This window comes from Loxodonta africana, chromosome 4, assembly GCF_030014295.1.
Source record: "Loxodonta africana isolate mLoxAfr1 chromosome 4, mLoxAfr1.hap2, whole genome shotgun sequence".
NCBI classification, from domain to species: Eukaryota; Metazoa; Chordata; class Mammalia; order Proboscidea; family Elephantidae; genus Loxodonta; species Loxodonta africana.
Genome location: NC_087345.1, coordinates 178,728,539 through 178,755,508, shown reverse-complemented (window position 1 = coordinate 178,755,508; position 26,970 = coordinate 178,728,539). Strand labels below are relative to the sequence as shown.

General features: G+C 41.3%; 1 protein-coding gene across 1 annotated transcript in view; it reads left to right on the top strand.

Annotated features, from left to right (window-relative positions):
- The window catches only part of ADARB2 (adenosine deaminase RNA specific B2 (inactive)), a 309,589-nt gene extending 288,153 nt beyond the window's left edge, over positions 1-21,436 (top strand). The window contains exons 7-9 of the mRNA XM_064285079.1: positions 2,562-2,743; positions 18,078-18,256; positions 21,260-21,436. Coding sequence (XP_064141149.1) covers positions 2,562-2,743; positions 18,078-18,256; positions 21,260-21,436 — 538 coding nt within the window. The remainder of the gene's footprint in view (positions 1-2,561; positions 2,744-18,077; positions 18,257-21,259) is intronic.
- The last annotated feature ends 5,534 nt before the right edge of the window (positions 21,437-26,970 follow it).

Here is a 26,970-nt window from a genome sequence, read left to right as displayed (position 1 = left end):
TTGATTCTGACTCATAGCAACCCTATAGAATCAGAACCACTCAGACCTGTTCCCAGAAGTTTTGTTCAAAGCCAGTGCTTTGATGGTCTGAAGTATAATGACATTCTACTGTGAATACTAATTTTATTGTGCCAGACTTGGCTTAAAGAGCAGGTGTTGTTGTAGAGGGAGGAAATATTCATCTTTATAAACATCCCTGCGCTAATTGATAAGAAATTTTAAAACTCTACTAAAGGTATGAGAAATGATAAGTACTACTTAGATGGTCTCTAACCCTGTGTTCTTGCCATAAATGGTAACGCATACTTGTAACATGCGAATCTACTACAGCTCTCTCCTGTAATTGCTACATTGCAAGCAAAACTGCTCTCAATACATGCAAATACAAGACAGTCTATATTTGAGTTGGAAATAAAATATACAATTAAAAAATAAATACCAAGAACTTTTATAATGAAATAGACTTAAGCTTATTCTCCCCCCCCCCCTTTCTAGTATACCTTTCCAGTTTATTCAAATATAAAAAGGAGGCAATGAAAATCCTAAATGAATATTCCGGTGTCAGATTTAAGAGAAAGGGCCAAATCCCTCAGTCAATGCTTGAAAACATCCGAATTGTTTCTTCTGGGAAAAGCTCGGAAACCAAAATACTCCTTTCCTGGATTTTGTAGAAATCCTGTAACACATCAGTGAGGAAAAAGACAGCCTCCCAAAGGCCACGGGTTGGCAAGTCAAATTGTCATATCGTGGGGAAAATAAAGGTCTAGGCAGAAGCAAGTCCCTGGGTGGCACAAACAGTTAAACTCTGAATGACCAGCCAACAGTTTAATGGCTCAAATCCTCCCAGAGGCATCTCAAAAGAAAGGCCTGGCGATCTGCTGCCGAAAGGTCACAGTCTTGAAAACCCAGAGAAGCACAGTTTTACTCTGCACACAAAGGGTCTCCATGAATAGCAACTAACTCGATGGCACTAGCCTAGTACAGTGTCTGACACATTGCGGGCACTCCACCAGGCAGAGTCTCAGGAAGAAGCGTTTTTGTTGCTTTCAGAAATGTCCTCCTTGAAAACATTTTGGTATTAGTTCTTTGGAAAATTTATACATATCTAAAGGATAACCACTGCATTCCTTTCTGAGAGGAACGACTTGACTTCTAAAAATGACCACCATGTTTTTTAAAATGAAGTTATGCAAATCTGATCGACTAAAGTAAATGTTTCATAAAACCAATGACTGTTTAAATTGTGGGACTAAATTGTTTGTATATAAATATTACCTTTTTTATTCCGTTTGAATTTTATGTAGATGAACGCATTACTTTAATGACCTGCATTACGGAGGGAGAGCCGGAGTGTTGCTCTCTGGATCCTCGCCAGCCAGATGGCTGCCTTTTCTTGCATGAGATTAAAAGATGTTTCTCATTCACCACGATGCGTCTGAGGCAAATTAATATTGCCAGCTAAATTGCTTGTGTTTTTGGAATAAAATTTAAAGAGAACTTTTTAAAGCAATTGGTGTCACAGGTTCTCAGAGCAGATTGCTCTCCAGGTAGAGCAAGCTGGTTTTAAAGATTCGGTAATTAATGGAAAGAATTCTGTGTTAATTGACTGCTTCGGGAAAGGGAAATATAATGACTCCTTATTAATCATGAAAAGAGGTGTACAGCGTGGCGGCCCTACAGTAACTGCTCCGACAGCGGAGAACTGTTAATTAATGAAAAGCACAATGATGTAAGAAATTAGTGCATAATGCTTGCTGCTGACTGAGGCTGGATTCTAAACACATCACTTGGAGGAGAACTGACAAATGTTGCCTTAAATAAGACCCATGCATAACTTTTACCACCCACATCTAGGGAAAGGAAACTTAGAGAAGCAAAAACATCCACTCTGGGTTGTATTTATTTCAAAGAAAACGGCCTTGTAGTTCATCTCTGACCTGAGCTTCTAAAATCAAAACCATCCCCAGACCAAAGTAAGGTCATTTATTAATGTCATTTAATTTCAACACAATATCCTGACTGCTAAGGACAAAGAAAGTAGAAGAGAATATTTTTCCCTAAACTGAAATAAACTCAATTTCAGATATTTCCCAGCTAATCTAAAGCAAGATTCAGATTTACTTTGAGGACAGTGTGTCTTTTTGAAAAATCTAATGTTATATGCCTGAGAGAATAGAGAGCTTCCACGCAGTCTAACAGCTCATTTTCCAGGAAAAGAAACCGAGTCTATTAAAAGGCAGAGCCACTCTCAGAACTAGCCTGACAGCAGTTAGAGGAGCTCAGGACCATTAGTGGCCACATGGCCAGAACCTGTTGTGATCACTCCGCCATGTCTGCAGAGCTCCTGGGCTAGACCTTTCCATCTACACCATGGGCAATGTGACACCATAGGAATTGGGGACACAAGGGGAAAAAGCCACCCCTACTAGGGTTTTTTTATTTTGCAAAGCAAGCCAAGGTAAAACATGCCTGGGTGGCCATGAGTGGGCTGCCTTCCGCTTCTGGTCTCCCGGTGCCAGGGGAGTAAATCGCTCTTGACTCTTCCCTTGGTTTTGTTTCAGATGGAATGTTCTGGGACTGCAAGGTGCGCTTCTCTGCCATTTCATTGAGCCCGTTTACCTCCATAGTATCATTGTGGGGAGCCTGCACCACACAGGCCACCTGTCCCGGGTGATGACTCACAGGACTGAAGACATCGGCCAGCTGCCAACGTCCTACCGGCACAACAGGCCTCTCCTCAGTGGTAAGAAAACACCATCCAGAAAGACAAAGATTCACTTTCCTATCAGTAGTCAGCTGCATGCAGGGCCCAGCATTACCAGCTCGGGACAGAATTCTACCAGTTCTTGCCAATGGCTATTTAAGACTTAGTGAGCAAAATTATAACCATTCACAGACTCACTGAATAAGGGGAAAAAAGGCACAGTGTATCTCTGAATATATGAACAGGCAACATTTTAAAGTGAATTTCTAATAGGACTTAGGACACTAATACATCATTGCATCATTTTAACTGGAGTGTCTAAAGTGGCTAGTAAAAATAAAGAGACTGTAATAACTATATGCTGGCCTAATAGGATAATAATTCATTCTCCCTGGCACTGCCCCCTACCAAAAATTTCTGATAAAGATCCAGGTGTATGATTTACATTAAAAAAGAAAGTGAATACTTGTACACTGATGTTCAACGCAGCATTATTCACAATAGCTAAAAGATGGGAACAACCCAAGTGTCCATTGACAAATGAATGGATTGACACAAAGTGGCATATACATACAATGAAATATGACTCAGCCATAAAGAGAAATGTGACTCTGATATATACTACGACATGGATGCACCTTGAAAAACATTGTGCTAAGTGAAATAAGCCTGAAACAAAAGGACAGATATTGTATGATTCCACTTACATGAAATGTCTAGAATAAGCAAATGCATAGAAACAAGTTTATTAGTGGTTACTGGAGGCTCAGAGTGGGGGGATGGGGATTTATGCTTAAGGGGTGCTGAGTTTCTGCTTGGGGTGATGAAAAACTTTTGGAAATAGACAGTGGTGGTGGTTGACAACATGGTGGATATAATTAATGTCACTGAATTGTTCACTTAAAAATGGTTAAAATGGCAAATTTTATGTTATTATATACATGTATACACACATACAGAAACCCTGGTGGCATAGTGGTTAAGTGATACAACTGCTAACCAAGAGGTCGGCAGTTCAAATCCACCAGGCACTCCTTGGAAACTCTGTGGGGCAGTTCTACTCTGTCCTATAGGGTCGCTATGAGTCGGAATCGACTCGACGGCAGTGGGTTTGGGTTTTATACACACACACACACACATATATATATGTATATATATATATACACCACTTGTCTGTCAGTTTGTAGCACTGTGGTGATGTGCACATTGCTGAGATGCTGGACGCTAGGCCACCAGTATTTCAAATTCCAGCAGGGTCACCCATGGCGGACAGGTTTTAGCAAAGTTTCCAGACTAGAAAGAAAGGCCTGGCAAGCTACAGAGTAGAACTGCCCCACAGAGTTTTCTTGGCTGTAATCTTTACAGAAGCAGACCTCCAGGTCTCTTCGCCCTCAGAGCCACTGGGTGGGTTCAAATAGCCAGCCTTTCGGTTAGCAGCTGAGCTGCTTAACCACTGAGCGACCAGGCCTTTTTGTTAAATACATTACTCTTGATAATTTTATCATTTACTTTAAGGAAAGTATTTCCAATGTCAGTTTAATTATTTATCCAAACATGAAGAAGTTTGTTAGCATAATCCAGACTTTCCTTTGATGAGTCTACAAGTGGCTGTTGAATGCATGCAGTGTACCAGGCACAGTCGTAGGCTGCGGATAGAGCCGTGAACAAAACGGGCAAAAATCCATATCCAGCAGGACAAGTTAGACAAACAAACTACAAAGTATAGTATGTGATTTGGAAATAAGTGACTTGGAGAAAAATAAAACAAAAAGGACAATACAAAGCAACTCTCAGCTTTAAACAGAAGGATCACAGGGGTCTCACTAAGATGGTCATTTGAGCAAAGTCCTCAAGGAAGGAGAGAGTGGATCATATGAAAAGGAAACAGCTGTGGCAGCTATAACTGAGAGAAGAGTTTTTAAGGGAGTTTTGAGACACAGGCAGGGTTGCAGGAACTTAGGTGAAACAAGTGGGTAGGAAAGAAAGGGGCTCTTGAAGAAATGTTGCTTTGTATCAACTTGACAGTGTTTGAGATCACCAAGTAAAGAATTCGAGTGTTTGAAACACCATTGTGGTTCAGAGCTAAGACTAGATCACGTGGGCCTTGGCTTCAAGACTTAAAAGTACGGTCGTAGAACCTAAGTAGGTAAGACTGGTAAGGTACCTTAAAAGTATCTAGTCCACTCTGTTATCTTATAATGTCACACTTCCAAAATAGCTTTACCCAATTATTTTCCAGTTTATGCTGACAGGAAACTTACTACTTTCCTTCTTTTGATAACTTTGACTAATAGTAAAATCCTTATTTTGAACAAGCTATTAAAGCTGCTTACCTAAAAATACTTTTTACAATGTTGACATATTAAATGATGTTCCTTTGGAGAGTCTATGAATCTGGAGAGTTCTGATTTCAACAATGCTGCACCTCTTAAACAGAACAGCTGGAAGCCCTGGGCAATAAACACATAAAGATGCCCTCTTGAAGGCATTATAGGGCTACCAGGATAGTGAGGGATGACCAGGTCAGGATTTGGGGAAGGACAGAGGCCCAGGGAGGTGAGATTGGCCTTCAGGACTGATTTTAACCCTAGGATCCATTCTGCTGAGAATCTGGGAGGCTGAGGGGTGCTTCTGCTTCCACTTAGAGCTGAGGGATCAGGGATTAGAACCTACAGCATCATGTGCACCCAAAGAGTAAGACTGAGCCAGAAGTAAGTGCACCCTTACAGAGCTTGGAGAGGAGCTATAAACTATCTCCATCCCTGATTTTAGATTAAGATGATCCTACAGGAAAATTAGGTTAAGATAGTCCTACAAAAAATGTAAATAAAATACAATGAAAAATAAGCAAGCATAGAAGGAGACAAAATTTCTTGTACAAAAATCAGTAAAAAGAAACAGACAATGAAAACAGACCCATGGCTCCAGAGATTGGAGTTATCAGACACAGACTTTAAAATAACCATGCTCAATATGATAAAATCGATAAAAATTAAGATGGGAAATGTAGTTGGAAAGATGCAAGTTATTTTAAAAAATCAAGTGAGATTTTTAGGAATAAAGAAAATTTTTAAATAATTTTTTAAAAAGATAGATTTAGTAGCAAATTAAACAGAACTAAATAGAGAATTGAGAAATGGGAACATAGCTCTGAAGAAAAATCCAGAATGCAGTAAAGAGACAAAAAGAGGGAAAATACTAGAAAAAAAAGAGACAGCATGATAAAGTCTAACATACTAGTAATAGGAGTTCCAGAAGAAAGAGATAATAACCAAGAAATTTCCAAAACTAATTAAAAACATCAGACTACAGATCCAAGAATTATATTATACCTAAAGAAGAATTTAAAAATAAAAAATCCTCATCTCAGCAGTAAAATTGCTGAAAACAAAGACAGAGAAATTCTCAAAAAGCAATCAGGAAATGAAAGATTAACGTCAAAGGAGCTAAATCAGATGGTTAGCTGATTCTTCAGCAAAAAAATGGAAGGCAAAAGATATTGAAATGGCATCTTTTTAAATGCTTATTAAAAATTAATCTTAACTTAAAATCTTATACCCAGCGGAAGTATCCTTCAAAATGAGAGTGACGTGACATTTTCAGACAGACAAGAACTGAAATAATTTAACTCCAGCAGACTCACACATCTTTGAGCATAAGAAAATGATCCTAAATGAGTGACCCAGAATAAAAATCACCCGTATTTTTATTCATTTTGAAACTTGGCTTAATTACTGCATTTTTGGGTTCTACAGCAGTGAGAAATGCATATTTTGGATCAATAAGCAACCATATTCTGCCAAAATCCTACTGTTTTTACTTTTTTTTTAATTATAGAATCCTTTCAGGAGCCAAGAATCATGTCATTAACATAGTTTATAAAGAAAATGTTCTACATTTTACTTTGGTGAGTAGCATCTGGGGTCTTAAAAGCCTGTGAGCAGCCATCTAGGACACTCCACTGGTCTCACCCCTTCAGGAGCAAGGAAGAATGAAGATACAAAAGAAAGATTAGTCCAGAGGACTAATAGACTACATCTACCACAGTCTCCACCAGACTGGGTCCAGTACAGCTAGACGATGCCTGGCTACCACCACTGACTGCTATGACAGGGATCACAATAGACAGTCCCAGACAGAGCTGCAGAAAAATGTAGAACAAAATTCTAACTCAAAAAGAAAGACCAGACTTGCTGGTCTGACAGAGACTGGAGAAACCCTGAGAGTATGGCCCCCAGATACCCTTTCATCTCAGTAATGAGGTCACTCCTGAGGTTCACCCTTCAGCCAAAGATTGAACAGGCCCATGGAACAAAACAAGACTAAAGAAGTGCACAAGCCCTGGAGCAGGGACTAGAAAGCAGGAGGGAACAGGAAAGCTGCTAATAGGAAATTCAGTGTTCAGAAGGGAGAGTGTTGACACGTCGTGAGGTCGTTAACCAATGTCGTAGAACAATGTGTGCACTGCCTGTTTGATGAGAAACTAGTTTGTGATGTAAACCTTCATCTAAAATACATTAAAGAGAAAGAAAGAAAGAAAAGAATCATGTCAATATCAGGTTTGCCTGTTTCGGTCAAGTCGATTCTGACTCATAGTGACCCTATAGGACAGAGTAGAACTGCCCCATAGGGTTTCCAAAGAACAGCTGGTGGATTTGAACTGCTGACCTTTTCGGGTTAGCAGCTGAGCTCTTAACCATTGTGCCACTAGGGCTGCATTTTCAGGTTAGAAAAGTCAAATTTTTTCTCCTGGTATGGGCAATTTTACATCTTTGGAAGCATCCTGTGAGCCTGCACATTTTTACCTACATAGAATACAAACCATAGCCATTTATCAAAATGAATAAGATCACAGTTCTCTGGACTATAGGAATGAAATCCCCAAACATCAGTGAGGAATAAACTTTCATTAGAAGAGAGTTCCAAGCTTTGCTGTCTCAGTGGCATTGCTGCCATCATCAAGAGCATTCACATAGAGTATTAATAAATGGTATAACCATCAGGGCAGTGGATCTCACATGCCCTTCAAACAGTTGCTTTCAACCAGGTCAACCACGTCAACCAAACTAGTCAAATGAAGTAAAGAGGACTCATGGCAACCCCATGCGCAATGGAACGAATTGCTGTCCAGTCCTGCTCCAACCCCATGATTGGTTGTGGATCAGACTGCTGTGATCCGTAGGGTTTTCATTGACTAATTTTGGAGTAAATCATCAGACCTTTCTTAGTCTGTCTGGAAGCTCTGCTGAAACCTGTTTAGCATCATAGGAACTAACACACAAGCCTCCAGTGACAAACAGATGCACATGACGTACACTGGCCAGCAACAGAGCCTGGGTCTCTTGCATAATTCTTGTCAGTAGGGGTTTTCTTTTGTTTTAGTAATGTAATTACCAGAGTAGAGCAGGTCCTAAACTAATCTCATCTAGACGGTGTCTTACGAAAAGAGAATAGACACAGATGCACACAGAGAGACAGCAGACCCCATGTGAGGACCCGTCTGCAAGGAAAGGAAAGCCAAGGAGTGCAGCGGTCACCGGAAACTAGGAGAGAGGCTCCCAGAGGAGCTGGCATGGCCAAGACCCGGATTTGCACTGTCGGCCTCCAGAACTCTGAGAAAATAAACCTCTGTTCTTTAAAGCCACCTACCTGTGGTATTTTTTGCTGTGGCAGCTCTAGGTAACTAAGACAACTTGTTAAGGGCATCTCACAACAGAAAGAATTAATTTTCCACCCTTAATTCTCCTGACACACTATGTCCAGATTCTATAGTACATTTTGCATATTTTCCATTGAATATGCTCTCTTAGGACAAGACAATAACTATTAAATTACTGTCAGCTGCAATGATGTTTATGCTAATAATAATGAATCAAATGGCATTAAAACAGACTTAGCAACTAGTTATCCCAAATCCATGAGTCCAGATTAAAATATTACTAACTCTACTTAAATTAAAGGTGCATGTGTAAAAATAAATTGATAAATATGTGTGTGTAGAGTAGGGAGTTCTGGGTGTGTGTGCATGTGTGTGTCTGTGTGTGTTAAATCCTGAGGGCCATCTGCCAAAATATACAACTAGGCTGTATACAAATAGGATCCTCCTCCTCCTGCAATGTTATGATTCTGGGCATGCCAGGGAGCATGCTGCTTCATTCATTCCACAAAATTAGACACAGCGCTGCCCTGTAATACAGACTTGCCTCGCTTCATGGACAAAATATACTCCTGAAATGTCTTGTGTGAATTTAATTTTGGAAAAGTTAATTACATTTTAAATACAGTAGACTCACTAGCTATTTAAAGACATTTCATAATATCTCTCTTATACAACGCCTTTTAGAAAAGGTAAATAAAGATTTTCTTAAGTAAGGAATCCTTTTATAGCTACATGAGCCATATTAAAACTCATTTTCATAGATGAATTGTGGATTCACTCTCATCGCTCTTAAATAATAGTAGTGGTTGTAGTGATAGTAGTGGCAATCATAGTAGTAATAGGTTAGTTAACTTTTCCAAGGTCATACTGCTAATAAGTGATAAAAGTGGTATTTGAATTTGGTCTGTTTCTAGAGCACACCCTATTAACAAAATTGTATCTGCTTGAACAAAAGGTCGTATAATCTTCATCAAGCCGATCTCTCTGTATTAGCCAACCTAGCAGAATTTTAGTGTCATTGAAGGCTAATGGAGACCTGCCTATTGCCATACAAATCTACTTTGAAATAACTATCTTAAAAAACTTTAAAAATCTAGATTTTTTTGAAATCTAGAATTTCGGAAATCTAAAAATATTTTGGTAAAGATGGATAACCTATGTTTTGTGTGGTATGTCTTTGAATCAATCAATGTCAACACATCTCTGATTTACTTATCAGGTTTACATATTTTAATTGACGCTCTTTCCATCAGAGACTCCTCCAATAGAGAAAATGTTTAGGCAGGTAATAGTTATTTCCAAAACTGCTTGGAAATAATTACTTAAAAAAAAACTACTAGATCCTATTCTTCATCAGGTTACAGTCTTTCAGGGACATCTTTTTTTTCCCCCTCACTCCTTCTTGGGCTTTCTAATCACATCTGTAAATACAGGATCCTGCCTGATTGAGATTGGCCAGACTCAGGAGTATGTGCCATGGTTCTCATCTCTTTTGTTCATTCTGCACCGACTAGCCGATTGGCACACGAACGTTCCTCCTGTTACACTGTCTTCCCTAAGGGTAAGCCTCTCTGGCATTTCCAGTGATACTCACGCCATACAAGGCACAGAACAAAGCGAAATACGATGTGCCGGAGAAGCAGCTGTGAATCCTCTCGCCTGCAAATCCAGTCGTTCTGCCAGAAAGTGGTGCCCAGAATATCAGATTACTCCTGCAGAAAGAGCTTCCCTTGGTTCATAGACCAGTACCAAAATTCAACATTGCTGCTTATAGGAGGCAGAATAATGATCCCCTCAAAGATATCCAGTCCTAATCCCTGGAGCCTGTAAATGTTAACCTTATTTAGAAAAAGGGTTTCTGCAGATGTGATTATATTGAGGGTTTTGTGATGACATTATCCTGGATTGTATAGACGGGCTCTAAATTCCACCACAAGTGTCCTTATAAGGGAGAAGCAGACGGAGATTACACACAAGGAGGAGAAGACAATGTGAAGATGGAAGCAGAGATTAGAGTGACGTGACCACAAGCCAAGGAATGCTGGCAGCCAGCAGGAGCTGAGACAGGCAAGGAGCAGATCTTCCTAGAGCCTCTGAGGAAGCAGGGGCCTGCCAACACCTTGATTTCAGACTCCCAGAACTGTGATAGAATACATTTCTGTTGCCTTGTTATCAAGTTTCTGGTAACTTGCTACAACAGACCCTGGAAAGCTATGCAGGGCTACATGATTAAAGTATAACTTTCTCTACATATAGGAACTATATTAAAATATACAGCATTGTTCTTAATGCTGTCATAGCACCAAAGGCAAAAGTTTGTTACTGGGTTTGTTCTATTTTGATTTCTTTTAGTTCTTGCATGTCAAGAAGCAGAGTCACCAATCTTTGCTAAAGTGGTCTGTAGACTGAGGAACACCATGCTTCTGAAGTATATACCTGTAAATAGATCCCATGAACTTAAACAAACGTTGTTCACAGTGCTGACTTTTCCAAGTGTTTATTTCTCATGAGGACTTTCTTTACTTCTTGGAGCATAATTGACCCAACACTCATGCTTTCAGTATCCAGACCCCCAAAGCTCTTTGCTAAGATCTTAACTATACTGGGACCTCATGTCAAATAGAAGATTTTGATCTGTTTGCATCTTTCTCTGGATGGAAATTTCTGAATAATCTCTGGAACGTAGTGCTGTGAATTGGGGAAAGTGGAGATTGTATTATTATATTTTCTGAGTAGACTGGATTGCTAGATATGTGTTAATATAATATTTTGAGGAAAATCATGAAAACAGGTCTTAGTAAGGTTTGCCTGTGACTGTAAATATATTATGTCCTTTTGACTTGATTTTTATCTTAAATCACTTGATGTCAAAGGAAAAAAAAATTATTTCAGGAGTTTATGCCTCTCTATTGTTTTCACGATCCTCAAACAAAGGAAAAAAAAATAAAGCACAAACCAGACTTTCATTTCTAGACCTGAGCAGGTGTGTCTTCATCTTTCCAGCACTATCTAAAACAATTCTTAACAATGCCATCCAACACTAAGTGAGGTAAGCGGTTTTAGCCCTAACGGCTTTAACACTTTCAACCACTTTCAAAAGCATAACCCTCCATGATATGGAAAACAATAACTATTGAATGAATAAATACATGAATGAGCTCTTGAGCTATAGGATATTCCTTGCAAGTATTTAAAGGCAGAGGTGCCAAAAAAGCACCTGGGAAATTGATTTTAAATGGTAAAATTAATGCTTAATGAAGGAGATTATTCATATATGTGTATAAGATTCCTTAGAAACCAAATGTTTCCCCAGGCTGAACAACAACAACAAAAAATAGAAAAATCAAGAATCTGGAAGTAACCTAGTCAATCATTTTAATATGTCTTCAAAAGACCATATCAACCAGTTGAGGGATTATATATGTGAATGTGATGAGGTATGAGGAAAGAACTGGGAGAAACACTCTGAAACATACAAAAATGGCAAAGAATATTGAATACACCATGGACTGCCAGAAGAACGAGCAAATCTGTCTTGGGAGAAGTACAACCAGGAAGTTCCTTAAAAACCCAGAACCCAATGCCGTCGAGTCGATTCTGACTCATAGCAACCCTATAGGGCAGAGTAGAACTGCCCCATAGAGTTTCCAAGGAGCACCTGGCAGATTCGAACTGCCAACCCTTTGGTTAGCAACCGTAGCACTTAACCACTACGCCACCAGGGTTTCCTTAGAAGCACGTAATTCAGACATGTTATCAGGAGGGATCAGTCCCTGGAGAAGGACATCAAGCTTGGTAAAGCCAGAGGGTCAGTAAAAAAGAGGAAGAACCTCAATGAAATGGATTGACACATTGGCTGCAACAAAGGGCTCAAGTATAACAATGATCGCGAGGATGGGGCAGAGCTGGGCAGTGTTCTGTTGCACATGGAATCACTATGAGTTGGAACTGACTTGACAGCACCTAACAACAACAACAAATGGCTAGGGTCAGGTGCACCTCAGTCATCAAAGTGACATCTTTGCCTTTTAAAACTTTAAATGGATCTTTTGCAGCAGATTTGCCCAATGCTATATGTTGTTTGATTTCTTTTTATATATATATAGATTTAGAAATAAACATTTTTGATAATTTGGTTTGCATAATCATATGTATGTGTTTAGGTATTATTTATTGCATGAGCAATTCTCCCTATCCACATACTTTCTTTGCTTCTTCTGCACGTGCCAACAAAATTGGGATCAAAGCTAAAGAGAACGTGTGATTAGAGTGCTAGTGAGGAGATAGAACCTGCTTGTCTGGCGAGTTACATTACCACAATTCCATCAATTAGTTCTTTCTTTCTCTGTTATACCACCAATATTTCTTCCTTCCCCATCACTCCTCTGTGTAGTGAACAGAGCATGCAGGCTGGGTTGAAAAGAGTGCCATGGCTGCTTTCCCTGGCACTGTCCTGGCTTCCTTGGGGAGGCCAGCAACTGGAATGTGCTGGAGGCACCCTGCCAGAGCTGCAGCTGGACCGCTTGCCAAAGGCCAGGTGTTTCTGCGCTGAGAGCCAGGAGTAAAGTGGCAACACTATTACACAACAGAGAGAGATGAGAAGGAAGGACGGAGCTGGTGCATCTTGTAGGGAACTCAGGGAGTTCTGATGTCAATATTAGGCAATCCAAGACTGTTATTTCTGAGTTCAGAGTCCAGAACTTGGGGAGAAGGCCCAGATGATAAATCTTGAGCTCTGGGTATCAGTGCCCAGTCCCGATCCTTTTGGAGACCAAGGATGAAGGGAGGGAGAGAAAGCAGGAGGGGGAGGGAGTGGGAGGAAGGTGCAGGTTGCTGTTTCTGGCAGTGCCTGGCTGCAGTGCCAATCTGGAGCAGATACTGATTCTCTTTGTGCCTAGTCATCCCTGACCTCAGCAACTGCCTCCTCTTGCCAAGGCAGTCCGTGCCCAGTAGGACAGCCCATGGCTGCCAAGGTGCCAGATTGCTTTACCCTACCTGGCACTTGGGGTTAGTAGCTGCCACAGCAAATCACTTCAAGAAAAAAGAAAGAGCTGACATGAATGAAATGAGCCCGGGTGTCTGACGTTGCCTATCCACGACCAGAAGAAGGTCATCAGGTGATTTTCACTTTGGAAGCTGGGCTGTATTGGTGACAGGCTCTAGCCCCAGACAAACTGTGCTCGGTGAAAGGGCATTTGTTCTGTCCAAGAGCCCCTCACTTGTGGATGGGGGTGGGGTGATACAGCAGGAGGATCGTCAGATCTGTTCACTTTGCAGCTGAGATCTGAGGGGCTCTATTCCTGAATTTGGGGGCCTTGGAGGTTCATCAATAGAATTCTTGCCTTCCATGTGGGAGACCCGGGTTTAATTCTCCACCAGTGCACCTCATACACGGCCACCGTCCATATGTCAGTGGAAGCCTGTGTGTTGCTATGATATTGAACAGGTTTCAGCAGAGCTTCCAGACTAAGATGAACTAGGAAGAAAGGCCTGGCAATCTACTTCCAAAAATCAGCCAATGAAAACCCTGCAGATTACAGTGGTCTGATCTGCAACCAATCATGGAGATGGGGCAGAACCAGGAGTTCCACATTTTACGCAAGTAACATGCCTTCTGTGCCTGCTTGCCAGCTGTGCCCTCTCCCCTCAAGGCACCCTCACAAGCACTGCCATGCCATTCCTCTTCCACATGTTGCTGTAAAAAAAAAAAAAAAAAAGCATAATATGTTTATAAAAGTACCACTTGGTAGGTGAAGGGAAGGACAACACTCAATACACGGAAGGTCAGCTCAACTGGACTGGACTGGACCAAAAGCAAAGAAGTTTCCGGGATAAACTGAATACTTCAAAGGTAGCAGAGCAAGGGCGGGGGGTTTGGGAACCATGGTTCAAGGGGACTTCTAAGTCAATTGGCAAAATAATTCTATTATGAAAACATTCTGCATCCCACTTTGAAATGTGGCGTCTGGGGTCTTAAATGCTAACAAGCGGCCATCTAAGATGCATCAATTGGTCTCAACCCACCTGGAGCAAAGGAGAATGAAGAACACCAAGGTCACACGATAACTAAGAGCCCAAGAGACAGAAAGAACCACATGAACCAGAGACCTACATTATCCTGAGACCAGAAGAACTAGTTGGTGCCTGGCCACAATCGATGACTGCCCTGACAGGGAGCACAATAGAGAACCCCTGTGAGGGAGCAGGAGATCAGTGAGATGCAGACCCCAAATTCTCATAAAAAGACCATACTTAATGGTCTGGCTGTGACTAGAGGAATCCTGGCAGTCATGGTCCCCAAACCTTCTGTTGGCACAGGACAGGAACCATCCCTGAAGACAACTCATCAGACATGAAAGGGACTGGACAGTGGGTGGGAGAGAGATGCTGATGAAGAGTGAGCTAATTATATCAGGTGGACACTTGAGACTGTGTTGGCATCTCCTGGCTGGAGGGGGGATGGGAGGATGGAGAGAGTTGGAGGCTGGCAAAGTTCTCACGAAAGGAGAGACTGGAAGGGCTGACTCATTAGGGGGAGAGCAAGTGGGAGTAAGGAGTAAGATGTATATTAACTTATATGTGACAGACTGACTTGATTTGTAAACTTTCACTTGAAGCTCAATAAAAGTTAATAATAAAAAAAAAAATACCACTTGGAGGGAGGGCATGGCCTGCAAATAAATGCAGATGGTGCACGTTATTTGCGTTAAAATACAGCATTTCGTTCCATTGTATGTGGGGTCACTATGAGCTGGGGACCGACTTGATGGCAGCTAACAACAACAACAACATTCCTGAATTTAAGTGAAGACTAATTCCAAGAAAGCAAAATTTCCTTACTTTAATGAAAGGATATCTCTCACTGGAAGTGTCCGCCAGTAGGTTCCAGAACCTGAACTCACACCTCACTCAATCCAGCTCAAGTTATTTGTGCTTGAATTACATCACTAATACCAGGGCTTCTCCACCAGCAATTAGTGGCTACTGCTATGGCCCTTGAACAGCCATTCTAATGGCCTTCTAAATGAAATTCACTTGCCAACTCATTCAGTTTTGTTTTTCCAGGCACTCCACTATGTGACATCTGACAGATAACTGACAAGATTGAATGGATTCCTTTTCTCCCACAGCACACAGTCCAGCCCTTGCCCCATATTTACCATCTGAAAATGGGACAGGAAAAAAGACTGCAAAGACAGAGACCTGGAGTGCTAGTCAGAAAGGAAGCAGGGCAGAGCTGGGAAGCCTCTTAGTTACCAAGGACTACCACAACAGAAATGCCACAAGTGGGCGGCTTTAAAGAACAGAAATTTATTTTCTCACAGTTCAGGAGACTAGAAGTTTGTCTTCAGGATGTGGCTATGTGGATAGGTCCTTCTTTGTCTCTTTCAGCTTCTAGAAGCTGGGGAAATCCTTGGCCTTTCTGGATTTGTAAATGCATTTGTCTCCATCCTCTGTCTTCCCCATGTGTGTCTCTGTGTCTAATCTGGTCTTTTTATAACTCAGAAGTGATTAGCTTTAGAACCCACCCTGCTCACTAACATTACAAAAGAAAACCCCCTATTTCCAGAAAGGGTCATATTTACAGGTACAGGAGTTAGGACTTCAACACATATTTGGGGGGAACACAATGCAATCCATAACAGAGGCTAAGTTGATCTTTACAATATGAAACTGAAGGGGAGAAGAAGAGAGAAAGTCAAGTTAGGCTGGGTTTGGGGAGAAGTGTCCTCCTATAAGAAGCTCTGGAGGAGTGGTGGGGGAGAGAGAGGATTCAAGAGACCCTGAAAGTGGCATCTGACAAGTGTTTCTTGGTTATAAATTAAATATCCTGTAATACCGTCCAAGTGAACAAATTCGAGATTGAATCCTTCTTCTACTTACTTTTGTGTGCTGGACTGAACATCTTTCAGTGTGGCTCTGAGCAGAGACTGGGACATAAGGCATGCCTCCCTTAGAATTTATTAGGGTTACATATATTATGTATGAAATTGCCATGAGGAAGTTTAGAATATTGAAAGCATCTGGTCTGTTTTCACCTGGGAAAGTGCTCCTTGCCTCCACACTGCTGCACTTATTTGTCTTCGGATTCTTGTCCCCCTTTGAAGGTTACAGATTGCAAACATAACCTTCAAAGGAGAGGAAGATAAATGGGGATGGCATAGCAGCACCAGAACTCTCAAGACAGGATCAGAGCATAAGGACACTGTGCTCACTCCAGGGACTCTCAAAAGGTTGCCAGGCTTCTTGCCACAACGGTCACCCAGATTCCTAATCAGAATGACAAGCAACACTAGATGGCTGGGCGGGAGTTGAGGCTGGGGCTGGGGTTAGAAGCCAACCCCGCAGGCTGCCAAAACGTTTTCCTAGTACACTGTGGTATTTCCATTTTCTGATCTGGTTTGCGAACCTATTACTAGATAGATTGTATAGTCCCAGTTAAAAATCAGAGCATACATCTGACAAAGGGGGAAACACTGTGAAGCGAGGACTTCCCTGAGATTTTTGAATGTTTTTTGGACAGGACCAGTTGAATGAGCACCCAACCTGTGCTTAAAAGGGCCCTTGCTTGGTTTAACACTCTGCTGTTGCCGTCTCGAAACTCTTAATAAGTGTTCAACAAGGGTCCCCACATTTTTCTTTTGCACTTACTGTTGTTGTTAGTTGCCATTGAGTTGGCTCCGACTCGTGGTGACCCCATGCACAACAGAAGAAACCATTGCCTGGTCCTGCTCTGTTTTCATGATCGTTGATATGTTTGAGTCCATTGTTACAGCCATTGTGTCAACCCATCTCATTGAGGGTTTCCCTCACCTTTGATGCCTCCTGATGACATGTCCTCAGTAAGCAAGTCAAGGTCTTGAACAATATTCTGCGATCCATGGGGTTTTCATAGGCTAATTTTCAAAAGTAGATCACCAGGCCTTTCTTCCTAGTCTGTCTTAGTCTGGCAGCTCCACTGAAACCTGTTCACCATGGATAACCCTGCTGTTTGAAATACTGGTGACCTAGCTTCTAGCCTCATAGCAACATGCAAGACACCACAGTACAACAAGCAGACAGATGGGTAGTGGTTCTTTGGCAGTGGGTCTTGTAAATTACGTAGCCAGTCCTATTTCTGGATCACATCTCTTGACTGATTAATTAATTGATGGATGGATGGCTTAATTATCCTATACCCTTAGCTCTCTCTTCTTTCTTATCTAGTAATGTTTTCTCCTCGACTAGATTATAAACCTAAGGGTCTGTCTGTTATTGTTTACTACCCCTGAGATGCTGCCCAGTACAGAGATGGACACTCAGTAAGTGCCTAGTAAACAAATTCTTAGATTGCCTTTACATGGTTCCATTTGTTCATTAATTCACTCAGCAAATATTTATAGAAAGGGAAAAAAATCTGGGCAGCGCTTTATTATTACAAGCCTTCCAACACAATCTTTTAAATTAAAAGGTTATAAATGGGTCCCAGCAATATTTTCTAGAAAGAGGCTGTCATTACAGTTATGCTCAATTTTCAGCATACATCCCTGCAGGTCAAATGATGACCTTGGCATGAACTGGCCAGGTTGTAAATAGGAAAAACGGAACTATGGGTCCACGACTACCTCCTATCAGAGCAAACCAGACTTTTTTTCCTACTAGCTGGTCTCACAGGAGCCTTGTGTGGGGCCAAGAATAGTAATGTTTGGCTGCTTTCTATTTCTCTGCTGACAGGAGTGAGTGATGCGGAGGTGCGCCAGCCAGGAAAATCTCCCCCCTTCAGCATGAACTGGATTGTGGGTAGTACAGATCTGGAGATTATTAATGCCACCACAGGGAAGAGGGACGGTGGGGGCTCGTCAAGACTCTGCAAGCATGTGTTCTCTGCCCGGTGGGCAAGACTTTATGGTAAGGTAGGTCACACGCATCCCTCTCTAGGGACAAGTTGGATGCAGCTGGACCAGGCTCACATCTTGGACACAGCTCACAGGTGATGAGCCTGGTGGGGTTATCATCTGGTCCACAATCCAGGGGCATAAGACACAAAAACTAGGGCAGATTTGTGTTTCCTTTTCTCCAACTGCCCAGGCCAATAGCACCTTTTCTGTAGACTTACACGCTGAGGCTTTGATACACAAAGCATGGTCCACAGACCAGTGATGTTGCCATCACCTGGAATTTCATACACATCAGAATTTGAGAAACATGTTTCCAGAAAATCAGGCAGAAAAGGGGCTAAGTCGTAAACACTTCATGTGCTCCAGGCTCTAAGCTAACTGCCTTACATGTGGTATCACAAGAAAAGGCTCATAGAAACTTTTTGAGGTAGTTATTATTCCCACTTTAGTTACAAAGAAACTAATGCCCAGGAAAATTAGGTAATTTTCCCCAAATTAAACAGGTAGTTGATGTCAGAGATGAAACTGGAACTCTCTTCTCCCAGACTACATTAGTGATTCTGAGCTTGTTTTCTATAAATAGGAATAATTACATTTTGAGGCATTACATTGAACTACACATTTCCATCGGCTCAAAGAATGACACATTGTAACAAAAATGGAATACAAAGGAAAAAATATATATAGAAATACTTTGCCCATTTTCCTACACTTGTTTATCCAGGCAATGTCTACAAGTGGGGCCACTGGTGGTTCTGTGATAGAACTCTCACCCACCATGTAGGAGACCCAGGTTCGGTTCCCAGCCAATATACCTCACGTGCAGCTACCACCCACCTACCAGTGGAGGCTTGCATGTTGCTAGGATGCTGAGCAGATTTCAGCAGAGCATCTAGACCAAGATGGAGTATGGAGAAAGGCCTGGCAATCTACTTCCAAAAATCAACCAGTGTAAACATTATGGATCACAAGAGTAGGATCTGCAACTGATCATATGGATGGACCAGGATGGGGCAGCGCTTTGTTCCATCTTGCATGGTGTCACCATGAGTCGGGGGCCTACTCAATGGCAGCTAGCAATAGCAACAATGACTACAAGTAGTAATAATAGTGTTGTGATGGATTCGTGAACAAATAGAAGAACAAGATAGTCGTACTGGCACTTAAAATGAGTATTTTTGTCAGTTTAGAGAATACTGAACACCACACATCGTAGTTCCTTGGTTGGCAGAGACTTCTGCCTCTACCTCTGCTCTGTCACAGTCTGTTGTAAGGCAAAGTGCGTCTATGGCCAGGCACCCTACAGCTGTGACCACGACCCCTCAGCCGCTGTCAGTTCTGCTTTAGGACACCCTCCCGTGCTTCGTTATTCCATGCATTAGGTGCAGACTGTGCTAAGACTGGTAGGTCAGAGGAAGCCATCGATTTTTTCTTGCTCAACAAAAGGGGCTTTCTTCTTTTACCTATGCTCAAGGTGACATCGGCCAGCAGGTGCGCAGCTTGACTTCCAAAGCTGTCTCTGGAAGCTCCTTCAGTACGATTCACCTCACTTGCCAGCAACCCCTTGACCTCCCTGCTGCATGCTGGATTAAAGCTGTATTTGATCCCTACCTTAGGCCGCCTGGTTGCACAGTGGTTAAGCACTTGGCTTGTAACTGAAAGGTCAGCAGTTCAAATCCACTACTGCTCCATGGGAGAAAGAGGTGGCAGTCTGCTTCTGTAAAGATTACAGCCTTGGGTCTAGGGTCTTAAAAACTTGTGAGGGGCCATCTATGATACATGTCCTGGCCCCACCTCATCTGGAGCAAGGGAGAATGAAGAAAAACAAAGGCACAGTGAGAGATTAGTCCAAAGGACTAATGGACCACAACTACCATAGCCTTTACCAGACTGAGTATAGCACAACTAGATGGTGCCCGGCTACCACCACTGACTGCTCTGACAAAGATCACAATAGAGGGTCCCAGACAGAGCTGGAGAAAAATGTAGAACAAAATTCTAACTCACAAAAAAAAAAAAAAAAAACAGACTTACTGACCTGAAGAGACTGGTAAAACCCCAAGAGTATGGCCCCTGGATACCCTTTTAACTCAGTACTGAAGTCACTCCTGAGGTTTACTCCTCAGCCAAAGATTAGACAGACCTATAAAGCAAACAATTGCACACGTAGTTCAACCACGTATATGAGACTAAGTGGGTATACCAGCCAGGACGAGAAGGCAGAAAGGACAGGAAAGCTGGACTAACAGAAATGGGAAACCCAATGTCGAGAAGGGGAAAGTGTTGACACATCACTGGTTGGCAACCAGTGTCACAAAACAATATGTGTATTAATTGTTTAAAGAGAAACTAATTTGCTCTGTAAACTTTCACCTAAAGCACAACTCAAAAAAAAAAAAAGATTTTAGCCTGAGGAGCCTATGGGGCAGTTCTACTCTGTCCTATAGGCTTACTATGAGTCAGAATCAACTTGATGGCAATGGTTTTGATTTTGTATGTTTGTTTTAGGCTGATTCCAAAGCATTCCCTATTGTAACTCAGAAAACTGACAGGGGAACATCCTATTTTTATTGTCTTCCTGATGGGCTAGCAATATCAGCTCAATAGCCTCCCTATTCCCTTGGCTTCTCCTTCCACCTTGCCCATCCTTTACCCATTTTGACCACCCAGTCCACCTGCAGAAGGACACAATTTCATGCAGTGTTCCTGTTTTTAATAACAGACAAGGTATATGCCTATTTTGTTCATTAACCATTCACACTTCTGGTTAAATGAAAGTTTCCTTAATAACTAGGCTTCCCATAGAATTGCATGATAGAACTTGGTAGCTATGAAGAGTAACTTTATAGTGTTGCTTTTTTTTTCTTTCTTTTAAAGGAAGACAGACAGATATGAAAAGGCCTAAGACCAAGAGCTAACTTATTGCTTATAAAATTCCTATGGTGGTGTGATTCATCTGCAAAAGCCTCTTGTTTCTGCCAGGTCATTTATTTGTTCTTTCTTGTTTCTGTTCCACAGCTGAGCACACGGATACCAAGCCATGGAGACACGCCATCAATGTACTGTGAGGCCAAGCTAGGGGCTCATACCTACCAGTCTGTTAAACAGCAGCTGTTTAAAGCATTTCAGAAAGCTGGTCTGGGCACCTGGGTGAGGAAACCACCAGAGCAAGATCAGTTTCGACTAACTCTATAAATCACTGGACTCCTTGCTGTTTGACCAGAGTGAAACACTGGAGAAGGCAGGGCAGTGTGTGTGGAGCGACTTGATGGTGTTGATCAGTTCTTTGCATTTATTTTCCTTTGGTGTTCCAGAAGTACGCAAGTGTTCAATGTTTGAAGAAGCAACTAAACTTGAATTAGGAATATGCTGCTTCTCAGATGGCTGCTCCCCAGATTGCAACCAAGAACACTGAGTGCCACACTTAAAGGTGTAAGTGCAGTTGGGCTATCTCTATCTCTTCATGGTGGTATCAAAAGGAGAGTTTCTATTCAGGCTGGAGGTCTTAGTTGCAGCCTTGAAAAGGGTATTGAAACATTGCCAATTAGAAATAAACCTCAGGCACCATTCCCCCTCTTTCCCTTCCCTGCCATTCACCCCTTTAGCAATGCATTTGGTGGTCATTAGCACAAGTTCACTTGATACTTCAAGATAAGCCACAAAAAAAAAAAATTTTTTTTTTAAGTCACAAGCGAAGAGAAAAGCCATGGCTCCTTCCCAAAGAAACCAATAAGAGTGCTCTATTATTTTCATTATCCATTTCAGTTTTGTACTCCGCCTACTTTCAAAAAGGACTTGAGATGCACAATGTTAAAGCACACATAATAGCACAAGAGAAATGAAGACCATTCATGCAAAGTAAGGGCATAGTTAGCCAAGACACCAAGGAGTTAAGATTCACAATGTGCAGAAACTCTCTAAACTCCCTAATAACTAAGTGCTGCAAACTGACCCAAACCTATTTAGTCAATCAGGACTCTTACTTTCTTTTGGCAGATAATGTTAGCCATGGGAGATGTTTGTGTTACATAAAGGTTAACTACTACCCTGCAACCTACCGCATAATAAGGAAACAGTCTTAAACCAAATTCTGACATTTTAAACTAAGTTTTTATTAGAAAGCAAGCCCAAAAACCATTCACAGCAACTTTTTCTTTTGACTTGAGGAGCTACCAACTCTGTCCTTTTAGGTGCTCCAACCACCATCTTGCATGAAAAAAATTTTCGCTTAAAACCAATATTGAAATGCAAGAGGCAAGGTCGCATCCCTTTGTTGCAGGGATCAGACAGCCAGAATCCTCCAGCTCACAGCTGGACGGAGGACCATTTAGAGATTTAACCTAGAGCACTATTCCTGAGAGAAAAGGTACAGATTCTTATGCTCTGTTCATGCAAGGACAAGGAACATCTCTTAAAATATGTATAGTCAGTCCATATAGCTTGAATTGCTTTAATTTTACCAGTGAGAACCCATTTTTAACATTCATCATGCTAGTTGACAGGTCTCTAATTTTTTTGACTAAAAATCCATATCTGAAGTCCATTATGCTAAATGGCAAAGCTTAGCAGTGGCCACTTCTAGAGTATGGGCTTCCTGGTTAGAACTCCTGCTGAGAACCCCTAGAGTGTACATCCTGGTTAGAATGCAAGCTTATCACTCAACCCATGAAAAACAAGCATAATATGTTGTATATATCCAAGCATACATTACAGATATCAAAATGAAACATACTGAGTTGTAGATATTTGTTATAAAATGAGAAGAAGTAGAGCCATTAGCATGGAAATGGAAAATTTTCTGGGATTTAATTTAAAGTCAAATTCATTACTCAAGTTCTTTTAGAAAAGAATATGGACATTGTAGTAAACATCTTTTTCAAGATAAAGTTTCAAAAGCTGTGAAAAAAAATTTTTTTTAAGTAAATCGTTCTTATTAAACTTTCACAAAAATTGAGGAAATAAAACAGATTCTTAATTCAGCGTAAATGCTAAGACCAAATGGCCAGTTTATATTACTTTCTGATCATTTGGCTTATCACTAGGATGAAGTTTAGAGATAGCTTCCCCCCCCAAAAAAATAAATAAATAAATGAGTGTGTCTAAGTTTGTGGCTTAGACACGCTCTCTCACCTGTCAAACATCTGGAGCCCTTTTCTGAAAGTATGAAGACATAGCCAGTTCCTTCCTGAAACCTTTGACCTGAATTTTGAATTTACTAGCATCCTGAGCAGTTGCTTAAAGAAGTATATGTATGCTTTATATAAAAGTGCTCCAAGTAGTTCTCTTTCTACAATGAGGAGACACACATTAACAACAGCAGTCTTAACCATTACAGGAAAGGTAAAGGGCCACTCATCCTACAAACAGGCACATTGGATACCACCCATATTATCTGATTAAAGAGACTTGGAAGCACTCACCTACCCAATAATAAATACTCTACAATGCCTAAATTCTAGCCCTTTGGTCAAAATTCATTTTGCTTAAGGCACTGGATATCTAAAAACAATTCAAACTTCAGTAAAATATAAATATCCACTTCTGGAAAAGCCACCCATTAACTCTAATCTACCCATTAGCACTAGCAGAGGGATTCATTTATTAGATCAACACTTTGGGGGGATTAAGGCTCTGCAGGAGAAGGTTTATAGCAAGAGGGAGGCATTAATGCAGCAGGAAGTCAGTTTGAGGAGCTGGAGCTTTGCCATGGAGGACCTGTCAGGGTGGGGCATGAAGGCAGACGGGGAGGAGGAGGACCTAGGGCTCTGGGCATTGAAAGGGCAGTGAAAGAGGAAACAGGGTTCAGACAGCTGGTGGTAATAACGTGCTGTAAGCCGATGGTTGGCAAAAGGCACTGCCGAGGAATGGGGGGAAAATAGAAGGTGGTTTAAGACAGGCAATTCAATGTCATGGTAATTCCACTCTCTGAAGCAAATAGGTGGCCAAATTAGGGCCGCATTCCCATGAGTAGATTGCGCTGCACAGACGTTGCTCCTGATTGGCAGAAATCAGACCCAGCCAACAAGAGGCCAGGTCACAGGATTCTATCAGGTGTGACTAGAGGGTACAGACCATGTCAGCCCATAGACAAAAGGTCTAGTGGTGGGAGCCCAAGGATTTCACTTTCATCCCAACACTAATCTTAGGCTGATTCTACCCTGCATTTCTTTGATCGGTGAATTAGAGTCTCTAGAATAGCCCACACATACCTCACCTAACATTCCAGTAATGAGAACAAAAGCTCAAACCCCTTTGTTTTCAAATTTTCTGTATTCCATATGAATATGTGTTTTCCCTATGATTAAAGCCCAAATAAATCAATAGCGCCTTTGTCTGCCTCTGAAGCATGCATTACTTTCGTATTGGGGAGATAAGCAAACTTGCCTGGTTCTTAGGCAGAAAGTCAGAGCATGTATCTGTGAGCATTTCCACAGGCACTGAGGCCAAGGGGAGAGTCGTCAGGCCATAAGCTCTGCTTGTCCATCGTACAGGGTCTCTCAATAACGTATGGTGTCAAGTTATTGAATTTAGAATTTCTTTGGTTTTCGTTTTTGCCAAGGAAAGGATTTGCGGGTCCGTAATTATTGTTTTCTTTTTATTCTTGTGATTCTCTTTAAATCTGTATATATCTATCATGTGCCACCACTGATTTTGTGATGAGTCTTGTTGTTCCTCAGAAATGTCAAGCTGAGTTACTTTTCAAAAAACTTATAGTTCACATTTTCCCCACAGAATTTCCTTTTCACAGGGAGCTATTCTTATCAGTAAAGTTAATTTTTGGTATAGAGTTAACCATGTCTGGAGAGCCATAAACAGTAAATGCATAGTGTATCAATGCCCAGAATAGAATAGTAAATGTATTTTGATGAAATCCTATTTTTAGATTATAAATTTCAAGATGTGTCTATAGTATCTTGTTAAAATATTAAAAATTAAAGTAGACATTTTTAATTTAGAGAAACTTATATACTCATTTTTTAAAAGCCATTCTAATGAAGTAATCTGTCTGATTGGCCCAAAATACAATAAATATCCATTTATAATGAAGACCAAAGGGAAGTTAGAAAAAGTCTTTCTTTCATGTAAGTAACCATTTGATTGTTATGACCACCCCTTTTGGCAGAAGTCTCATTTAACACTCAGCAAAACCTAATGTACCTTTGCTGGTTTCTCTACCATCCTTCCCTAGAGTTTGCAGAGCCTATAATCCAGTCCAGGATCAGAAAAATCCACTGTCTTGCACATTTTGCTGGGTTTGGGTATATTCAAGGAAGGGCTGTACCACTGTCAGGTGACACTTGGTGGGGACGAACCTGTCTCTCAGGTCTTGTTGGAGTTTTGTTGCTGGTACTTTATGTATGCTTCTCAGAGGCAAAGTTGATACCACAGGTGGGAGATAATGTGTGGGGGCAGGCAGGAGGGAAGAACGTGGAATAGAATGTATGGGGTGGAGAGAGAGGCACAGCATGGCACCGTCCATGGGCTTGACTCAGCACTGCAAGCTGGAGCACCAGTTCTGATTCAGACAAAGTAAAGGATGGTGGGGGCAGGGGGGTGAGGAAGGAGAAATAAGAGACAAAAGGTATAAGCTGTTAGAGAGATGACCATAAAGAATAAATGAAGTGTTGTTCCTATATTGTTTTCCCACTCCCTCAATTCTGGGAAATAGGAGAGAAACGTGACCCCATTTGCCACCGTTTTTCACTTGTCCTCCCACCGATTCTACCTCTTTGGTTTTCTTTCTCACTCTTCGCCTTTCCTTTCCTCTTTTTTTTTTTTTTTTTTTTTATTCTCACCTCTTCCCTATCCCTAAACCACCTTCCTCATTTCTCCTCTGATTCCTTTGTTGGGGGTTCCCCGGAACTAGTGAGAGATGTTAAGTCTCAGGCATGGGCCTACTCCTGAGCTCCACTTAGCTGGTCTATGGTATCATTAGGTAGGATCTTCTGAGGTGTTCTTATGAAATCTTGTCTAAAAGGATCCCAGAGTCTTTCTTAGACTCCTGGAACATGTCCATTCAATCTGACCTCCTGCCAAAAGGAACACTGCTGGCTACATCTCAAGAAACGCAGACCAAACAATATCCCCCCGAAGGGAAATGTAGACAGTCCCAAACCCTGGTGAAAGAAATACCTTATTTCCCAACTCATCATTTAAAAGGCGAATAAAGTCAGAGGGATGAAATAGCCTTTAAAAGGAAACCTAAAATGATCTGGATTTTTGTGCCTCTTTTCACACAGACACTAGATTTCTATCATTCTGCAGAATAGGCATCAGTAAAAAACTAAGCGGACCCTTTCCCAGCAGTGCCCAGTTAATTTTTTAAGCAAAACGAACTTAAAAAATAGTAATTCTTAAGTGAAGGTATGTACATAAAAAGCATGATTGAATGGCAATATTGTACCAATGGGTGTACATTTGTAATATTTGTAAAAAAAATCCAAAACATATTCCTAACGTATGAATTTACATATGTTAATTTGCTTCTAAATTCTGTAAATTGCACTTCAGTGATATCTGATAAGTGAATGTTTCTGTTAAGTGAATAAAAATATCAAGTTAAGATTGTTCTTTCCTGGATTGTTGGGTCTTTTTCATTAATCAGAGTTCCAGGGGGCCTCTGCAGCATATGATATGAACCCTGGTGGTACGAACAGTGAAGCACTTGGCTGCTAACAGAAAGGTTAGTGATTTCAAGCTCATCTAGCACCTTCGTGGGGTCTCCTTCA